The 16,072-nt window shown below is 47.1% G+C and overlaps 1 protein-coding gene across 2 annotated transcripts in view; it reads right to left on the bottom strand.

Moving 5' to 3' along the window:
- SPAG9 (sperm associated antigen 9) overlaps window positions 1-793 on the bottom strand; it is a 134,073-nt gene extending 133,280 nt beyond the window's left edge. For both annotated transcript variants that reach the window (XM_086686951.1, XM_086686952.1), the window contains exon 1: window positions 364-793. In XM_086686951.1, the coding sequence (XP_086543077.1) occupies window positions 364-666 (303 nt within the window). In that variant the 5' untranslated portion in view covers window positions 667-793. The remainder of the gene's footprint in view (window positions 1-363) is intronic.
- Between the last annotated feature and the right edge of the window lie 15,279 nt (window positions 794-16,072).

Below are 16,072 nucleotides of genomic sequence, written 5' to 3'. Positions count from 1 at the left end.
ACTGCCATCTGACTATCCTACGGTGGTCGGAAACTTCCCTAAACTACAAGCGAGAGCCAGCCACACTAAAATCGCCCTCAGTCAACCTCAGGTGCCCTCAGGCCAAGCTGCGGCTTCCTCCCCGGGCCTTGCCTCCTCACCTCCCTCCCTTCCCCCGGACACTCACTAGCCTGCCTCGGCTTCCGACGCCGGCCGGGGTCCTGAGGACCTCGCGGCCGCGGGCTCGGCCCGGGGGGCTTCGGCCTCGGGCCCGCCTCCAGGAGGCCCGGCGCGCCCCCTCCCGGGCCGGGCCGGGCCGCGACCCCCGGCCCCCCGGCCTGCCCTCGGGCCCGGCCCCCGCCCTCCCCGCCGGCGGGCCCTCACCTCCTCGGCGTGCTTGCGCAGCGCCTTCTCCCGCTCGTACTGGGTGATGAGCTGCTCGTTGTCGTCCCGCAGCAGCTCCAGCTCCACCTGGTGCTCCTGGTCCTGCGCGAATACCGAGTCCAGGTTCTCCAGCACGGCCACCACCAGTGGCATCAGCTCCTTGACCACCTCCTCGTCGTAGCGCCCGATGAGCCGCTCGAACTCGCGGTAGATGGAGCCGGCCAGGCCGGACACCCGCTCCGACATCACGGCCCCGGAGCCGCCGGGCTCCTCCTGGTACACCACACCGTCCTCCAGCTCCATGGTGGCGGGCGGGCGGCCCGGGGCGTCGCCGGCTGAGGAGGCGGCACGGGCCCGCACGGGACGGGCCCGGCTGGGGCTAGGGCTGGGGCTAGGGCTGGGGCTAGGGCTGGGGCTGGGGCTGCGCCCGGCGGGGTGGGGGGCCCGGGCCCGAGGAGGGGAGGGGTGGGGTGAGCGCACTCAGCCCAACGGCCGCTGCACCAACTGCCGGGGCGGCCGGGCCGCGCGCGCCACACGTCACCTGCGGGGCGGGACCCGCGCCGCGTCGGCCCGATGGGCGGGGCCCCGCGGGAGGCCAGGCGCGGCCGGGGGCGGGGCCATGCGTCATCGTGCGCCGGCGGAGGGGGCGCCGTGGCGTCACCACTGGGCGCCGCGCGGCGGGCGCGTTCGCCAATGGGAAAGGCTGCGGGAGGAGGGTGGCGAGAACTGTCAGCCCCGGCGGGATTTGCTGGGCGGGTCCCAAAGGAAAGGGAGGGGTTCTGGAAGAGTGACTAGCAGTCCAGAATTAACATAGCTAACATTTCTACTGCCTTTTTCAGCTCACAAAGGGCTTTCTCATTTGTTCCTCACACCAGGCGTGGTGCGGTAGACGTTCGTCTCACAGACAAGGAAAGTAGGCCCGGAAAAGTTGTGGTTCACTCAAGGTCACGCAGCTAGAACGGGAAGGAGGCTGATGTGGGGCTCAAACCAGTTCAGGTTAAGAATCTCAGGCTCAGAGAAGAGTGGGAAACTGAGGGAGAGGAACAGCAACCTTACTAAGGCGAGGTCTCCCTGAGTGATAAGGTGGTCTCGATACAACTATTTGGGGATAACGAGAGTAAGGATAGCCTGAAACAGAGGAAGTGCAAAGCATTCTGGAGAAGGATAAAACTGCAACGCCACATCTCGCACTTTCCCAAACACTGAGTTTCGGTGCTTCTCCCGTCCAACTTGGGAGAGTGGCATTTCCTGGCTCCAGCCAGCCTACTTTCTTCTAGTCTTGAAGAGGAGCAAAGCGGGGAAGGGAGGGGTTAGGGAGTCCAGGAGGAAACGGGTGGAGACTGGGGTGAATAAGTCCCATGATACGGGAGATCGCCGCCGCCTGGGAGAGCGTCACGTGTGGGGAATGACACAACACCCAAGCCTCCGGCGGGCTGAGTCAAAGATCGCCTTCCGGTCTTCTTTGCGCTCCCTAGAGGAGGCGGGAGACACTCCCAAAAATTCCTTTCCTCCGCGGCAGGTGACTCAAGGCGTATTGCGTCCGGTCTCCTCTAAGAATAGGGAAGAAAAGGCAGGACTTGGATAAAAGAAGGTTTAGGGGGGAGGAATAGGCCACTCCCGTGATCATAAATACCCTTGACTTGTTTACAACTTTAAGTTCTTCCTACCAAGTTTGAACTAGTCCCCCAACGTCTTCCAACCTGGACCCACCTGGAGACCCACAAAAACGATACGGAAGTTGGACGAAGGCCAACCTGTAAACTCAGAAGGACGAAAAAGAAAATACTAAGCCTTATAGCCGTCTATACTGCCCCCCTTTCTCACCTCACCCCACATCCACCCTTATATTGTTAGTGTATATGACTGTCAAGAGTCTTGCTCCCGATATTTCTTTTCTTTTTTCCCCTCCTGGGGGCTGTCAACTAGGTATTCATATACATACATATAAATATACATATCCTTATTTTCCTGGGAGCCAGAGGAGCAGGAAAAGCTAGGGCAAAGCTGTACTTTGTCTTTCCACAATATTATCATACACATCAAAAAATTTAATGGAGGCGTGCCTGGCTAGCTTAGTTGTTAGAGCGTGCTACTCTTGATCTCCCAGTGGCTCATGAGTTCCAGCCCCACCTTGGGCATGGAGATTACTAAAGAAAGACAAGGAAAAAAGAAAATTTAGGGGGGAAGTGTTGGTTTTTAGATATGAGTTTATAATAAAGTTTTCATAAGTATGCTCCTTTAGGCATAAATTCAACATAGAAAGAACGTTGAAAGAATGTTGAAAGAAGAAAGATATGAGTTATAAAGGCGTCTGGGTGGCTCAGTCAGTTGAGCATCAGGCTCTTGATTTTGGCTCAGGTCATGATCCCAGGGTCTGGGGATTGAGCCCCTGTTGGGCTCTGTGCTCAAGATTCTCTCCCTCTGCCCCTCTCGCCCACTCGCGTGCCCACAATCTCTCTAAAATAAGAATTTTAAAAAGGGGACACCGGGGTGGCTCTGACAGTAAAGCCACCGACTCTTGATTTTGACTCGGGTCATGATCTCATGGTTCCTGAGTAGGAGCCGAAATTGGCTATCAGCACAGAGCCTGCTTGGGATTCTGTCTCTCCCCTCTCTGCCCCTCCCCTGCTAACATTCTCTCTATATATCTCTAGATAGATAGATAGATAGATAGATAGATAGATAGATAGATAGATATAAAGAATTCAAAGAAGAAAGATAGGGGCGCCTAGGTGGCTCAGTGGATTAAGTGTCCAACTCTTGATTCAACTCTTGATTTCAGCTCAAGTCATGATCTCACAGTCCATGGGGTGGAGCCTTGTGTCAGGCTCTCGCAGACAGCACAGAGGAGCCTACTTGGATTCTCTCTCTCCTTTTCCTTGCACGCCTCCCAGCCGCTTGCATGTATGCAATGCACACACTTTCTCTCTCTGAAAATAAATAAATAAACGTTAAAAAGGAAGATATGACATATGTTTATATCTTGATTTTAAGCTTCTACTAGCTCTCAAAGGCCATATTTGTTTAAAATAAAATCCAGCCAAATATACATCAAATGTTGAATAGATATAAGTGGTCTATGTCTATCTTGGAATATTTATCATTTGTCAATAAAAAGAAATAAAGTACATGTTACACAGAGATGGACCTTGAAAATATTTTTCTAAGTAGAAGAAACCAGTTACAAAGGACCACATATGAAAGATCAGTGGTTGCTTTGGGCTGGGTGGGGGAATGAGGGAAAATGAGTGATGCTAATGAGTATGGGGTTTCTTTTGAAGGTAATGAAAATGCTCTAAAATTGATTGTACATGACTCTGAGTATACTAAAAGCCATTGAATTGTACACTTTATTATTTTTTTTAATGTTTATTTATTTTTGAGATAGCACAAGCAAGGGAAGGGCCTAGAGAGAGGGGGCAGAGGATCTGAAGCAGGCTCCATGCTAACAGCAGCGAGCCCCATGAGGGGTTCAAACTCGTGAACCATGGGATTATGACCTGAGCCGAAGTCAGACACTCAACCGACTGAGCCACCCAGGTACCCCTGAATTGTAAAAGGTGAATTGTAGGGGGCGCCTGAGTGGCTCAGTCGGTTGAGTGTCCGACTTCGGCCCAGGTCATGATCTCATGGTTCACGAGTTCGGGCCCTGCATCAGGCTCTGTGCTGACAGTCAGAGACTGGAGCCTGCTTGGGATTCTGTGTTTCTGTCTCTCTCTGCTCCCCCCATCCCCTTCCCCCGCTTATGCACTGTCTCTCTCTCTCTCTCTCTCTCTCAAAAATAAATAAACATAAAAAAATTTTTAAGTGAATTGTGAGGTGCTTGGGTAGCTCAGTCAGCAAGGCATCCAACTGTGGCTTAGGTTATGATCTCATGGTTCATGAGTTCAAGCCCCTGACAGAGGGGATCCTCTGTCCCCCTCTCTCTCTGCCCCTCCCCTGCTTGTGCTCCCTCTCTCAAAAATATATAAACATTAAAAAAATAATAAAAACAAATAAAAAGGTGAATTGTGGGGTATATAAATTATATCTCAGTAAAGCTGTTAAATAAAATTTATGAAGATAATGGCTTTATAGTAAACTCAATAGAAGCACATAACAATATGATAGAGCAGAAAGAAAATGGCTTTTACATTGAGAAACTTATAGTTCTAGTATGGACTGGTATGGACTTGAACAACTGAGGCCAAAAACAAAAAAAGCCTGTAGTTACTGAGTACCTACTGGGTGCCAATCACTGCAGTAAGGACTATCAGCCTCAGCTTCGTCTGCATAATGACAAGGTGTGTTACAGAATCTGTAAAGATTTCTTGCAATTCTACAATCCTATTCTCATTTGTAGGTGGGAGTGAAAGACAGGAGCAAGGGCCTTGAGATTTGGTCCATTAGTCAACACCTAATTGCGTAGACAGTAATCCTGCCTCCTTTTGTAAACCACCTGGATAAATTTCCAGCACCCACTAGGGCTGAGATTATTGTTTTAAGACTAAGAGTCATTCAGGAAAACAGGTCATGTTGTGAACTTTAGAGCCAATGTTTACTCTTGATTCCTAAAAGGAAGGAAATCCCATTTTAAGAGATTCTTTGGCCTTACAAAAATAGTGAGGACACTAGTGTGGGCAAGCAGAGGGGAGGAGTTGATGGGGGCAGGAAGGGAGGTGTTTCTTCCTAAGCACAATAACTATAATCACTGGGAGACTGAAATCACTAGTCCTGTTGTTTGTCTAGCCTTCTGGAAATTTTACAGTTATTTCTGTGTGAATCAAGTTCTCCAGTTTCACAAACTACATTTGCTCACAGGTGGAGAGAGGGCCACTGAAAGAAGAAGAGAAAAGAGGACTCCCAGTGCCCAAGGCACTCCACCTGTGGCTGTGTGAAATGACGAGTGATCACAAACTAGAGCACAAACCTGAATATTCTTGGTAAGACAGTCTAGCTGTGGAATTCTCTTAAAAAGGTTCAGAGGGGGGCGCCTGGGTGGCGCAGTCGGTTAAGCGTCCGACTTCAGCCAGGTCACGATCTCGCGGTCCGTGAGTTCGAGCCCCGCATCAGGCTCTGGGCTGATGGCTCAGAGCCTGGAGCCTGTTTCCGATTCTGTGTCTCCCTCTCTCTCTGCTCCTCCCCCGTTCATGCTCTGTCTCTCTCTGTCCCAAAAATAAATAAACGTTGAAAAAAAAAATTAAAAAAAAAAAGGTTCAGAGGAGTTCAAAAGTCTTTGTGTCCGAATAAGATGCATAAATCTGGGGGTGCCTGGGTGGCTCAGTCGGTGGAGCCTCCAGCTTCGGCTCAGGTCACGATCTCGTGGTTTGTGAGTTGGAGCCCCACGTCGGGCTCTGTGCTGACAGCTTAGAGCCTGGAGCCTGCTTCGGATTCTGTGTATGTGTGTGTGTCTCTCTCTCTGCCCCTCCCCCACTCACACTCTGTCTCTCTCTCCTTCAAAAATAAATAAACATTAAAAAAAATGTGTAAATCTGTCCAGCTTCTAGTTGCAAGAAGGCCTCTAGGCAAGAGCTATTCCACCTAACACTGCCCCCCCACCCCGCGTGCACGCGCGCGCGCACACACACACACACACACACACACACACTTGGAACTTTAGACTAGCAGAAACTGCTGCTAAAATGAGCAGACTGTGGGGCACCTGTCTGGTTCAGGTGGTGGAGCATTTGATTCTTGATCTTGAGGTCCTGAGTTCAAGCCCCACAGTGGGCCTAGAGCTTACTTTAACAAAATAAAAATAAAATGAAGAGGCTGAACATATGGTTGAAGCAAGAATCCCAGTATTTAAGGCTCTTTTTAATGGGTCCAAGGTGTATTGGTCATATTTGTGTTCAGGTCAATTTTTTTCTCCACTTCCTTCTGACTTGGGTTAAATGAAAGAAAAGGCCCATCACCTACCTCTGTATGTTTTTTACACATAGAACTGAAGTTCATTCTGGGAATAAAAGATATATATATATATATTTTTTTTTTTAAGTTCATTTATTTATTTTGAAAGTGAAAGTGAGCTAGGGAGGAGGGGCAGGGAGAGAGAGAATTCTAAGCAGGCTTTGCACTCTATGTGTGGAGCCTGACGCACTGCTCAGACTCATGAACTGTGAGATCATAAACTGAGCCAAAATCATGAGTTAGACGCTTAACAAATTGAGCCACCCAGATGCCCCTAAAAGATAAATTTTTTAAATAGTGGGTTGGATTTCCCCCCAATCAGACAGATACATACTCACTATAGAAAATGTGCTAAGTGGGGGCGCCTGGGTGGCGCAGTCGGTTAAGCGTCCGACTTCAGCCAGGTCACGATCTCGCGGTCCGTGAGTTCGAGCCCCGCGTCGGGCTCTGGGCTGACGGCTCGGAGCCTGGAGCCTGCTTCCAATTCTGTGTCTCCCTCTCTCTCTGCCCCTCCCCTGTTCATGCTCTGTCTCTCTCTGTCCCAAAAAATAAATAAATGTTGAAAAAAAAATTTAAAAAAAAAAAGAAAATGTGCTAAGTGCAAAAAAGCACAGAGAAGAAAATTAAAATCACCCATACAATCCCATCTTCCAAACATCACATGGTTAACATTTGGCAATCTATAGGGCGATCCAGGAAATCTTCATTGTCCTTGGGGAGAGGAGTCCAGTATGTACAAGGGGACTTGTTTTCTCTGGAGTAAGTAAGCATCCAGTGAGACTTGCGGCAAGAAACCTGAATTTTGGTCCCCACTCTACCCCCACTCCCTCACTTGAGTCTCCTAAGTAAATAGATGAGAAAGAAATAGATTAGAATTTTAGGAAACATCAGACAAACCCAAAGCCCATTTCCAAAAGTGTTTAAAAGATTTCATTGGGGATTACACTGCAAATTCATTTTGGTTGAGAAATTAATTTTGACACACTTATTAACAGGCATGCTAAGGAAAGGAATGGAGATGAGAAGAAATTATGTTTTCTAAATGCCAATTCATTTGTGTATATTATTTGAAGGAAGTTCTCAGTGATCCCAAACAACACTCTTGAAATTCACCATCTTTGAGAACTCAGTGCAATTCAGCCAACATTTGTTGCCTAGTAAATGCTGGGTCCTGTGCTAGACCCAGGGTGAAGGTTCTAGGCCAAGATTAAGATAAATACCTACACCCAGGAGTACCTGGGTGGCTCAGTTGTTGGAGTGTCCAACTCTTGATTTTGGCTCAGGTCATGATCTCAGGGTCGTGGGATTAAGCCCTTCATCAGGCTTGGTGCTCAGCATGGAGTCTGCCTGAGATTCTCTCTCTCCCTCTGCCCCTCTCCCCCACTTGCAGTCTCTCTCTTTAAAATAAAAATTTTGGGGGGGGCACCTGGGTGGCTCAGTTGGTTGGGTGGCCGACTTCAGCTCGGGTCATGATCTCATGGCTTGTGAGTTCGAGCCCAGCATCCGGCTCTGTGCTGACAGCTCAGAGCCTGGATCCTGCTTCAGATCTGTGTTTCCCTCTCTCTCTGCCCCTAAACCCACTTGCATTCTGTCTCTGTCTCTCTCAAAAGTAAATAAACATTTAAAAAATAATAATAAAATAAAATAAAAATATTTTTTTTAAAAAGATAAATCAGGCACGGTACTTTCCCTTAAAATGAGCAGCCTAGGGGCGCCTGGGTGGCTCAGTCGGTTAAGCGTCTGACTTCGGCTCAGGTCATGATCTCACGGCTTGTGAGTTCGAGCCCCTCGTCGGGCTCTGTGCTGACAGCTCAGAGCCTGGAGCCTCTTCAGATTCTGTGTCCTTCTCTCTCTCTCTGCCCCTCCCCCACTCACACTCTGTCTCTCAAAAATAAATAAACATTAAAAAAATAAAAATTAAAAAAAAGATGAGCAGTCTAGTGAGGGAGGCAGGCCTGGGAAGCATAAACCATGTGCTTAGTGCAATCTTTTTTTTTTTTTTTAATTTCTTTTTTTAATATTTATTTATTTTTGAGACAGAGAGAGACAGAGCATGAACAGGGGAGGGGCAGAGAGAGAGGGAGACACAGAATCCGAAACAGGCTCCAAGCACTGAGCTGTCAGCACAGAGCCCGACGTGGGGCTCGAACCCACGGACCGCGAGATCGTGACCTGAGCTGAAGTCAGCCGCTTAACCGACTGAGCCACCCAGGCGCCCCAGTGCAATCTAAATATGTACAAGGTATGGTGATGGTAAAGAGGGAAGAAAGTTCTCTCTGGAGGTTATTTAGGTGAAGGTATCCTGGAGGATTTTACCAAGGGGAAAGTAATCTGACAGAGATTTGACTAGGAGGTTAACTCACAGATTCAGATAAGCAGAGAAAAAATGATTTGTCTTGTCTGAACCTAAGCTGACCTACTTCCTGAGACCTCACTCACAGAACAGACCTAGGTCAAATGAAAGCTTGGTCTAAAGGGATTATTGAAACAGTCCCTTTAGGACCTAAGCGTGTGTGGTCTCCCTTGCACAAGAATACGGAGACTTTTAGCTAACTCCTCCCCTGCCTGGTCATCCCCTTAGGAGTCCTTAGAGTATGAGGGAGAAGTGGAGAAGCGTGTCTTTGGCCCACTTGATGGGCCAATTTCTAAATGCCAATTCATTTGTGTATATTATTTGGAGGAAGTTCTCAGGGATTCGGAATCCACACAGGGACCTTTGCTCTCAGTCTTCTGGTCTCTTGCTGGTCTCAAGCAAGTGATATTCCTTGCTTTCCTGGTCTCTAGATACTCAGCTGGCCTTTAAAGTTGAAGTTTTGAACTACTGCAACTCAGGCCTCCCTCCCCACCCCCCATGGATCACTCCCGGTCTCATCTGGCCTCTTTTGACTCCGATGTTATGTGAGATGTCTCTGAAGTCCGGCTGTGACGGCAGCCTTCCCTGCAGCCCTCACCTCAGAGCCACCTGCTGCCCGCCATCCAATTCCACCACCAAGTTCCCAGGCTAGGCTTGCAAAGCTAAGCCTCAAGGCCTCCCAGGACCTAACCACGCACCACAGGCAACTTGATGCCCTTGTTCCCCAGGTTACTATGGGTGGTCCTCAGGGTAGCATCTTCCTGAGCCCCAGAGGAGAAGAGGGTGGAGTCGTCAGTGGTACGTTCGTTTATTCGACACGCCTCTTACTCCCTGGGACAAAACGTGGACTTCGAAAAATGTGGATTCTATATCTGATAGTTTTATTTTCTTCACACCTGTTTTCCTTCCCTCCGTCCTACCAATCTTCTAGTCCGAAGAGTGAGGACTTTTCCCCTATGTTCTTTTTCTATCTCAACTCCTGGTTAAGTCTTAGCAGTGATTAAAAATATTTTTTTTTCGGGGCGCCTGGGTGGCGCAGTCGGTTAAGCGGCCGACTTCAGCCAGGTCACGATCTCGCGGTCCGTGAGTTCGAGCCCCGCGTCGGGCTCTGGGCTGATGGCTCGGAGCCTGGAGCCTGTTTCCGATTCTGTGTCTCCCTCTCTCTCTGCCCCTCCCCCGTTCATGCTCTGTCTCTCTCTGTCCCAAAAATAAATAAACGTTGAAAAAAAAAATTTTTTTTTTAAATATATATTTTTTTCTCGGGGCGCCTGGGTGGCTCAGCCGTTAAGCGTCCGACTTCGGCTTAGGTCATGATCTCACTGTTTGTGAGTTCGAGCCCCACATAGATAGGGCTCTGTGCTGACATCTCAGAGCCTGGAGCGTGCTTCACATTCTGTGTCTCCCTCTCTCTCTGCCTGTCCCCTGCTCACACTCTGTCTCTCTCTCAAAAATAAATAAATGTAAAAAAAAAATTTAAAATAAATAAATAAAAGTATTTTTTCTCCATCTTGGGAGCTCTGCAGGTAAAGCTACTGATATGTTGAGGGGGAAGCAGAATACTGTGGGTAGGGGACAAAAATGTTGTCTGGTTTACCAGCTTAACGTCTTGGTGTATATGCTTCAACTGATCTCAGATATTTCTCTTAGCATTCCATCAGTATCTATCTAATCTCCCTCCCTGCCTCCCCATCCCCATGTTAAGGTGATGGCAGTGGTTATGGGTGTGCAAAATATGTGAGAGAACCAATGGACAGAACCCGCTGGATTTAGAAGGTGACACAAAGGGACTCACGGGTTTCTGGCTTGGGCAAATGAGTAGATGGTGATACCCCCAATCAAGAGAGCTAATTCAGGGAGGAAGTTTGCTTTTTAAAATAAAATGTTTGCTTTGGACACTTTTGTTTGAGGACCTTCTGTGCTGGATCACAAAGAAAGATGATAAGGGGAGGCACCTGGGTGGCTCAGTAGTTGAGTGACTCTTGGTTTCCACTTGAGTCATAATCTTGCGGTTCATGAGGTTGAGCCCTGCATTGGGCTCTGAGACATTAGTGCACCCTGCCTGGGATTCTCTTTCTTCCTCTCTCTTTGCCCCTCCCCCTCCAAAGTAAATAAATAACATTACAAAATATATTAAATGGGCATGTGGGTGGCTCCGTCGGTTGAGCATCTGACTCTTGATTTCAGCTCAGGTCATGATCTTGGGGTTCATGAGTTTGAGCCCTGCATCTGGCTCCATGCTGACAATGTGGAGCCTGCTTGGGATTCTTTCTCTCTCCCTGTCTCTCTGTCCCTCCCAAATCACTCTCTCTACTTCAAAAACAAAAACAAAAACAAAAACAAAAAACAAAACTTAAAACATATATATATATACATATATATTCTAAAAAATAATAAAATAGAAAGATTCCCTTAAAACAAGACAACATTACTTTACAAATTGCCTGGGATGGATCCTGTCCTGATAACACTTTACCACCTCTAAAGAATGCTGGGAACCCATCGTCAGATTGCCACATCACCAGAGGCACGGCTGACTATTCCAAAGAAACTATTCCAAAGAAACTATGCATATGTATATATGCATATGCAATCACTGTGCAAACTATAAAGTTCAGTTACAAATGCTGTTAATATCAACCTCTATTCCTCAGAAAAGTTAAAAAATAAGGACAAGGCCAATCCACAAGCAGCGAACAGGATATGCACAATCTAAAACATAATAACATATGGTCAAATATTTTTTCTATTTGAGCCATATGGCTTATCTGAAGTAAAACAAAAAAGAGGGGCTGGGTGTTGGGAACAAGGTGTGGTATCTGGTCAGAAGGGAAATCATCGTACACAGAGCCTCTATGACCTTTGTCACTTTTTTCCTCCACATATTCATGTATGAAAATGACTCAACCCCAACACTGGCAGCTTATTTTTAGTAGGGGCAACAGAGCCAGTGAAAAACCTAAGCATAGTAACCATTGCCATTGACAGTCTCACACATCAGAAGCAGGGAACAGATACTCATTTGTTCATTTCAATTTGTTGTGTGTGACTCAAGGGGCACCGGAGAGTCGGCCTTTTTCAAGATATGTTTGCTCTTTCCTTCTGCCGCAGTTCCCGGGGAAACCCCCCCGCAGAGAGTTACTCTTTTGGACGTGAGATCTGAGCATTAGGAGATCCCTTAGCTAGCGCGGGGTGGAATCCAATGCCCTCCTTTTACAACTGAGGGAATCACCCATGGTCATGTGTCAGCTTCTGACTGCATTGGACTTCGTATCCGGAACTCTGGACCCGGTTCAATGTCACGTTCGACCTCTGTTTTTTTCAAATTCTGAAGTCAGAAGCCAAATGATACGGTACATTGGATACAAGCTCATAAGTCTGGAAGAAGAGGACCTATGTCCCATTCTACTGCTGTGTAAATGTTGCTATAAGGGAATAATATTATTTACTATCAGATTAGCAGAAATCAAGACTGAGAGGAAGATACTCTTTGCTGCTTTGTAACAATGCTAAAATTCAAAATCTTGGCCACGCACAAAGCCACGAACACCAGTGACTGAGAGAGTCCGAGCGGTCTGGAATTTGTTGCTGGGGTCTGAAATGTGCTACACACCAGCTGTGGCTGTCTTAGACAAGTTACTCTCTGCACCTCAGTTTCCTCTTCTGTAAAATGAGGTTGAGAATAAGAGCCCCCATCCCACAGGGTTGCAGTGAAGGTTCACTGAGATAATGCACACAAAGCGTTTTTGAATGGCGGCTGGCCCAGAAGTACTCAGTAAACGCGAGCTACATTATTAATTCCTGTTGAGTTATTTTTTTTTTTTTTAATTCCTGTTGAATTATTAGCAAGGAGCCAAGTTCAGTTCCATCTCCTATGGGCATCTCTTCTTGCGACAAGTCCTGTGTCAAAATCACACCCTGTATGTCTATAGCAGTGTCTCCATTCTCTTGGAAGGATTTCTATGGGATTATAGCCCTTGAAAACTACAGAGGCCACGTATGTCCAGGGGACAAGTGGCACGGTTGGAGATGGAACTTAAAACCTGGACACAAGGGGCGCCTGGGGGGCTCAGTGGGGTAAGCCTCCGACTCTTGACTGCGGGCTGAGGTCGTGATCACATGGTTTGTGGGTTCGAGCCCCACTTCAGGCTGCCAGCTCAGATCCTGCTTGGAATTCTTTCTCTCCCTCTCTCTGCCCCTCCCCTGCTCGCTCGCGCTCTCTCTCTCTCTCTCTCTTCCAAAAATAAGCATTAAAAAAAAAAACAAACTGGCCACTAGAAAGATGCTTGAAGTAACTAAACCTGATTGCCCTACTGAAGACAGCTTTTGAGGAGATTCCTTCAAATAGCATGTCCTCTACGGGAGGACTAGAGGTAGGATTATAAACAAACCTGTGAGGAAGTGCATTTTTTCTAAGAAAAAACCTTTAATTAAAAAAAAAACAACACCTTTTTTTAAAATCTCAATAAAGCTGAAATTTATTTTTTTACTTTTTTTTAAAGTTGGAATTTAAAACAAAAAAATTTTTTTTTGAGTCAATAGAAGTTGTCCAAAAATGGCTTGGGAGCGGGGGTCCCTGGCTTGGCTCAGTCAGTAGAGCATGTGACTTTTCAAATTGTTTTTGATTTTTACTTTGTTTAAAGTTTATTCATTTTTGAGAGAGTGAGAGAGACAGAATGTGAGCAGGGGAGGGTCAGAGAAAGAGAGATACAGAATCTGAAGCAGGCTCCAGGCTCTGAGCTGTCAGCACAGAACGTGACGCGGGGCTAGCACGTGAATCTTGATCTCAGGGTTGTGAGTTCAAGCCCCACATTGGGTGTAGAGATTAAATAAATAAATAAATAAATAAATAAATCTTTAAAACAATGGTTAGGGGGAATCTTGAGAAATAGCGGAGTCGCCAGCACTGGGGCTCTTCAAGCCTAGTGTGGGCAGCACGTATCAGGGATGCTGTAGCTGATGCTCAGGGCTATAAGTGAATGTCAAATGGATCTTGGAGTCATTCACAAGTTGGGTCTTGCTGATTGGGGCAGTCCTCCTTGTTCGAGGGGGGAGTTTTGGTTCCCATCAGGGGATGCTTTGCCCTCAGGGTCTTCTGCCTGAGCCAAGAGACAAGCTGGAAAGAAGAACCCAAGAAAGTTTGAAGTCAAAATGGAGGCAGCCAGGGTCCTCCTTCAATATGGTGAAGAGAAACAAGATGGGAGCTGGAATGGGTGAGTTTCAAGATCCTGTTCACTATATGTGTGATGTTAAAATTATTAGTCTGGCACAGGGCACCTGGATGGCTCAGTCGGTTAAACATCCAACTTTGGCTCAGGTCATGATCTCGTGTTTCGTGAGTTCAAGCCCTGCATCATGCTCTGTGCTGACAGCTCAGAGCCTGGAGCCTGCTTCGGATTCTGCATCTCACTCTTTCTCTGCCCCTCCCCCTCTCGCACTCTGTTGCTCTGTCTCTCTCAAAAGTAAATAAACATCAAAAAAAAATTTTTTTAAGAGTCTGTTGTTTTAAACAATAAAATAAAATAAAATAAATAAAATAAAATAAAATAAAATAAAATAAAATAAAATAATTAGGCTGGCACGGGGCACCTGGGTGGCTCAGTTGGTTAAGCTTCCAACCTCAGCGCAGGTCATGATCTCACGGTTTACCAGTTCGAGCCCTGCATTGGGCTCTGTGCTGACAGCACAGAGCCTGCTTGGGAGCTTTTGTCTCCCTCTGCCCCTCCCTTACTCATTCTTCTCTCTTTCTCTAAATAAATAAATTTTTTTTAATGTTTATTTATTTTTGAGAGAGCCAGAGAAAGAGAGAGAGACAGAGACAGACAGAGCACTAGCAGGGGAGGGGCAGAGAGAGAGGAAGACACAGAATCTGAAGCAGACTCCAGGCTCCGAGTGGTCAGCGCAGAGCCTATCATGGGGCTTGAACTCACAAACCCAGAGATCGTGATCTGAGCTGAAATCGTATGCTCAACCAACTGAGCCACCCAGGCACCCCGAAATAGATAAACTTAAAAAAATTATTAGGCTGGCAAAATTTGCTTTTGGAGTCCACCATTTCCCTTTTTCCACTACTTTTAAAATTCGAATATTCTACTCTCATTGGCCCTCCATTCCCCCAAGGCCCAATGGCTGCATGCTGCCATGGGCTACCCAAAGTCATATACCACAGTACTTCACAGAGACCCACCAGCTGCCTACACCTCCTTCTGTATCCAACCTTCAGTGATCCCAAGCAGCTGTTAAAAAAAAAAAAAAGGCTCCCCAAGCTAATTCTTACTAAAATATAAATGACTAAGTCATTCACTTTATGTGTTTTTTTCTCAGTGATACATCCGTTTAAAAGAATTTGTTTGCAAGGTTATGGTCACTACGGTTGTTTGTTTGTTTGTTTGCTAAGATATGTTTGGTACAATCACAAACATGTTGGGATGCTTGGCTGATTCATTCGAAAGAGCATGTGACTCTTGATCCCAGGGTCTCCATCTCAGGGTTGTAAGTTTGAGCCCCATGTTGGGTGTAGAGATTTCTTAAATGTTTATTTACTTATTTTTGAGGGGGAGAGAGAGAGTGTACGTGCAAGTGGGGGAGGAGCAGAGAGAGAGGGAGACACAGAATCCAAAGCAGGCTCCAGGCTCTGCGCTGTCAGCACAGCACAGCTGGAACCCATGAACCATGAGATCATGACCTGAGCCAAAGTCGGACGCCCAACTGACTAAGCCACCCAGGCGCCTCTGATCTGTATTAAACTGTCCTAGGGAGGGGCGCCTGGGTGGCTCTGTCGGTTGAGCGTCCGACTTCGGCTCAGGTCATGATCTCACGGTCCGTGAGTTCGAGCCCCACACCGGGCTCTGTGCTGACAGCTCAGAGCCTGGAGCCTGTTTCAGATTCTGTGTCTCCCTCTCTCTCTGACCCTCCCCATTCGTGCTCTGTCTCTCTGTCTCAAAAATGAATAAAACGTTAAAAAAATTAAAAAAAAAAACTGTCCTAGGGAGATAGTTGGGGACCAGGGGTGACTCCTGGCTCTGGCTTCCAGGCTCCGGGCTCTGGGCTTTCCACCTGTTTTTATCTTTTCAGTGTCACCTCCATCTCCCTTTCTTTACTCTACTGAGAAAGAATGTTTCTTAGGCTTAATAACTTCAGGTGTGTTTTTTTGTTTTGTTTTTTTTAGTGTTTATTTATTTTTGAGAGAGACAGTGAGACAAAGAAAAGAGCAGGGGAGGGGCAGAGAGAGGGAGACAGAGAATCCAAAACAGGCTCTGCACTGTCAGCATAAAGCCCGCTGTGGGGCTTGAACCCATGAACCGTGAGATCATGACCTGAGCCAAAGTCCAATGCTCAACCAACTGAGTCAGCCAGGCACCCCAATAACTTCAGTTTTGATTTTAGAAAGCTTGGGGGGGGTCTTTCCAGACCACTCTCGGAGGTGTGGCTCCTGAAAAATGACTAGATGCAAAATGAGACATGGGGATG

The sequence above is a fragment of the Puma concolor genome, chromosome E1 (assembly GCF_028749965.1).
Source record: "Puma concolor isolate L17-30 chromosome E1, mPumCon1.1.hap2, whole genome shotgun sequence".
In the NCBI taxonomy this organism is placed as follows: Eukaryota; Metazoa; Chordata; class Mammalia; order Carnivora; family Felidae; genus Puma; species Puma concolor.
This window is presented reverse-complemented; position numbering and strand designations above follow the sequence as displayed.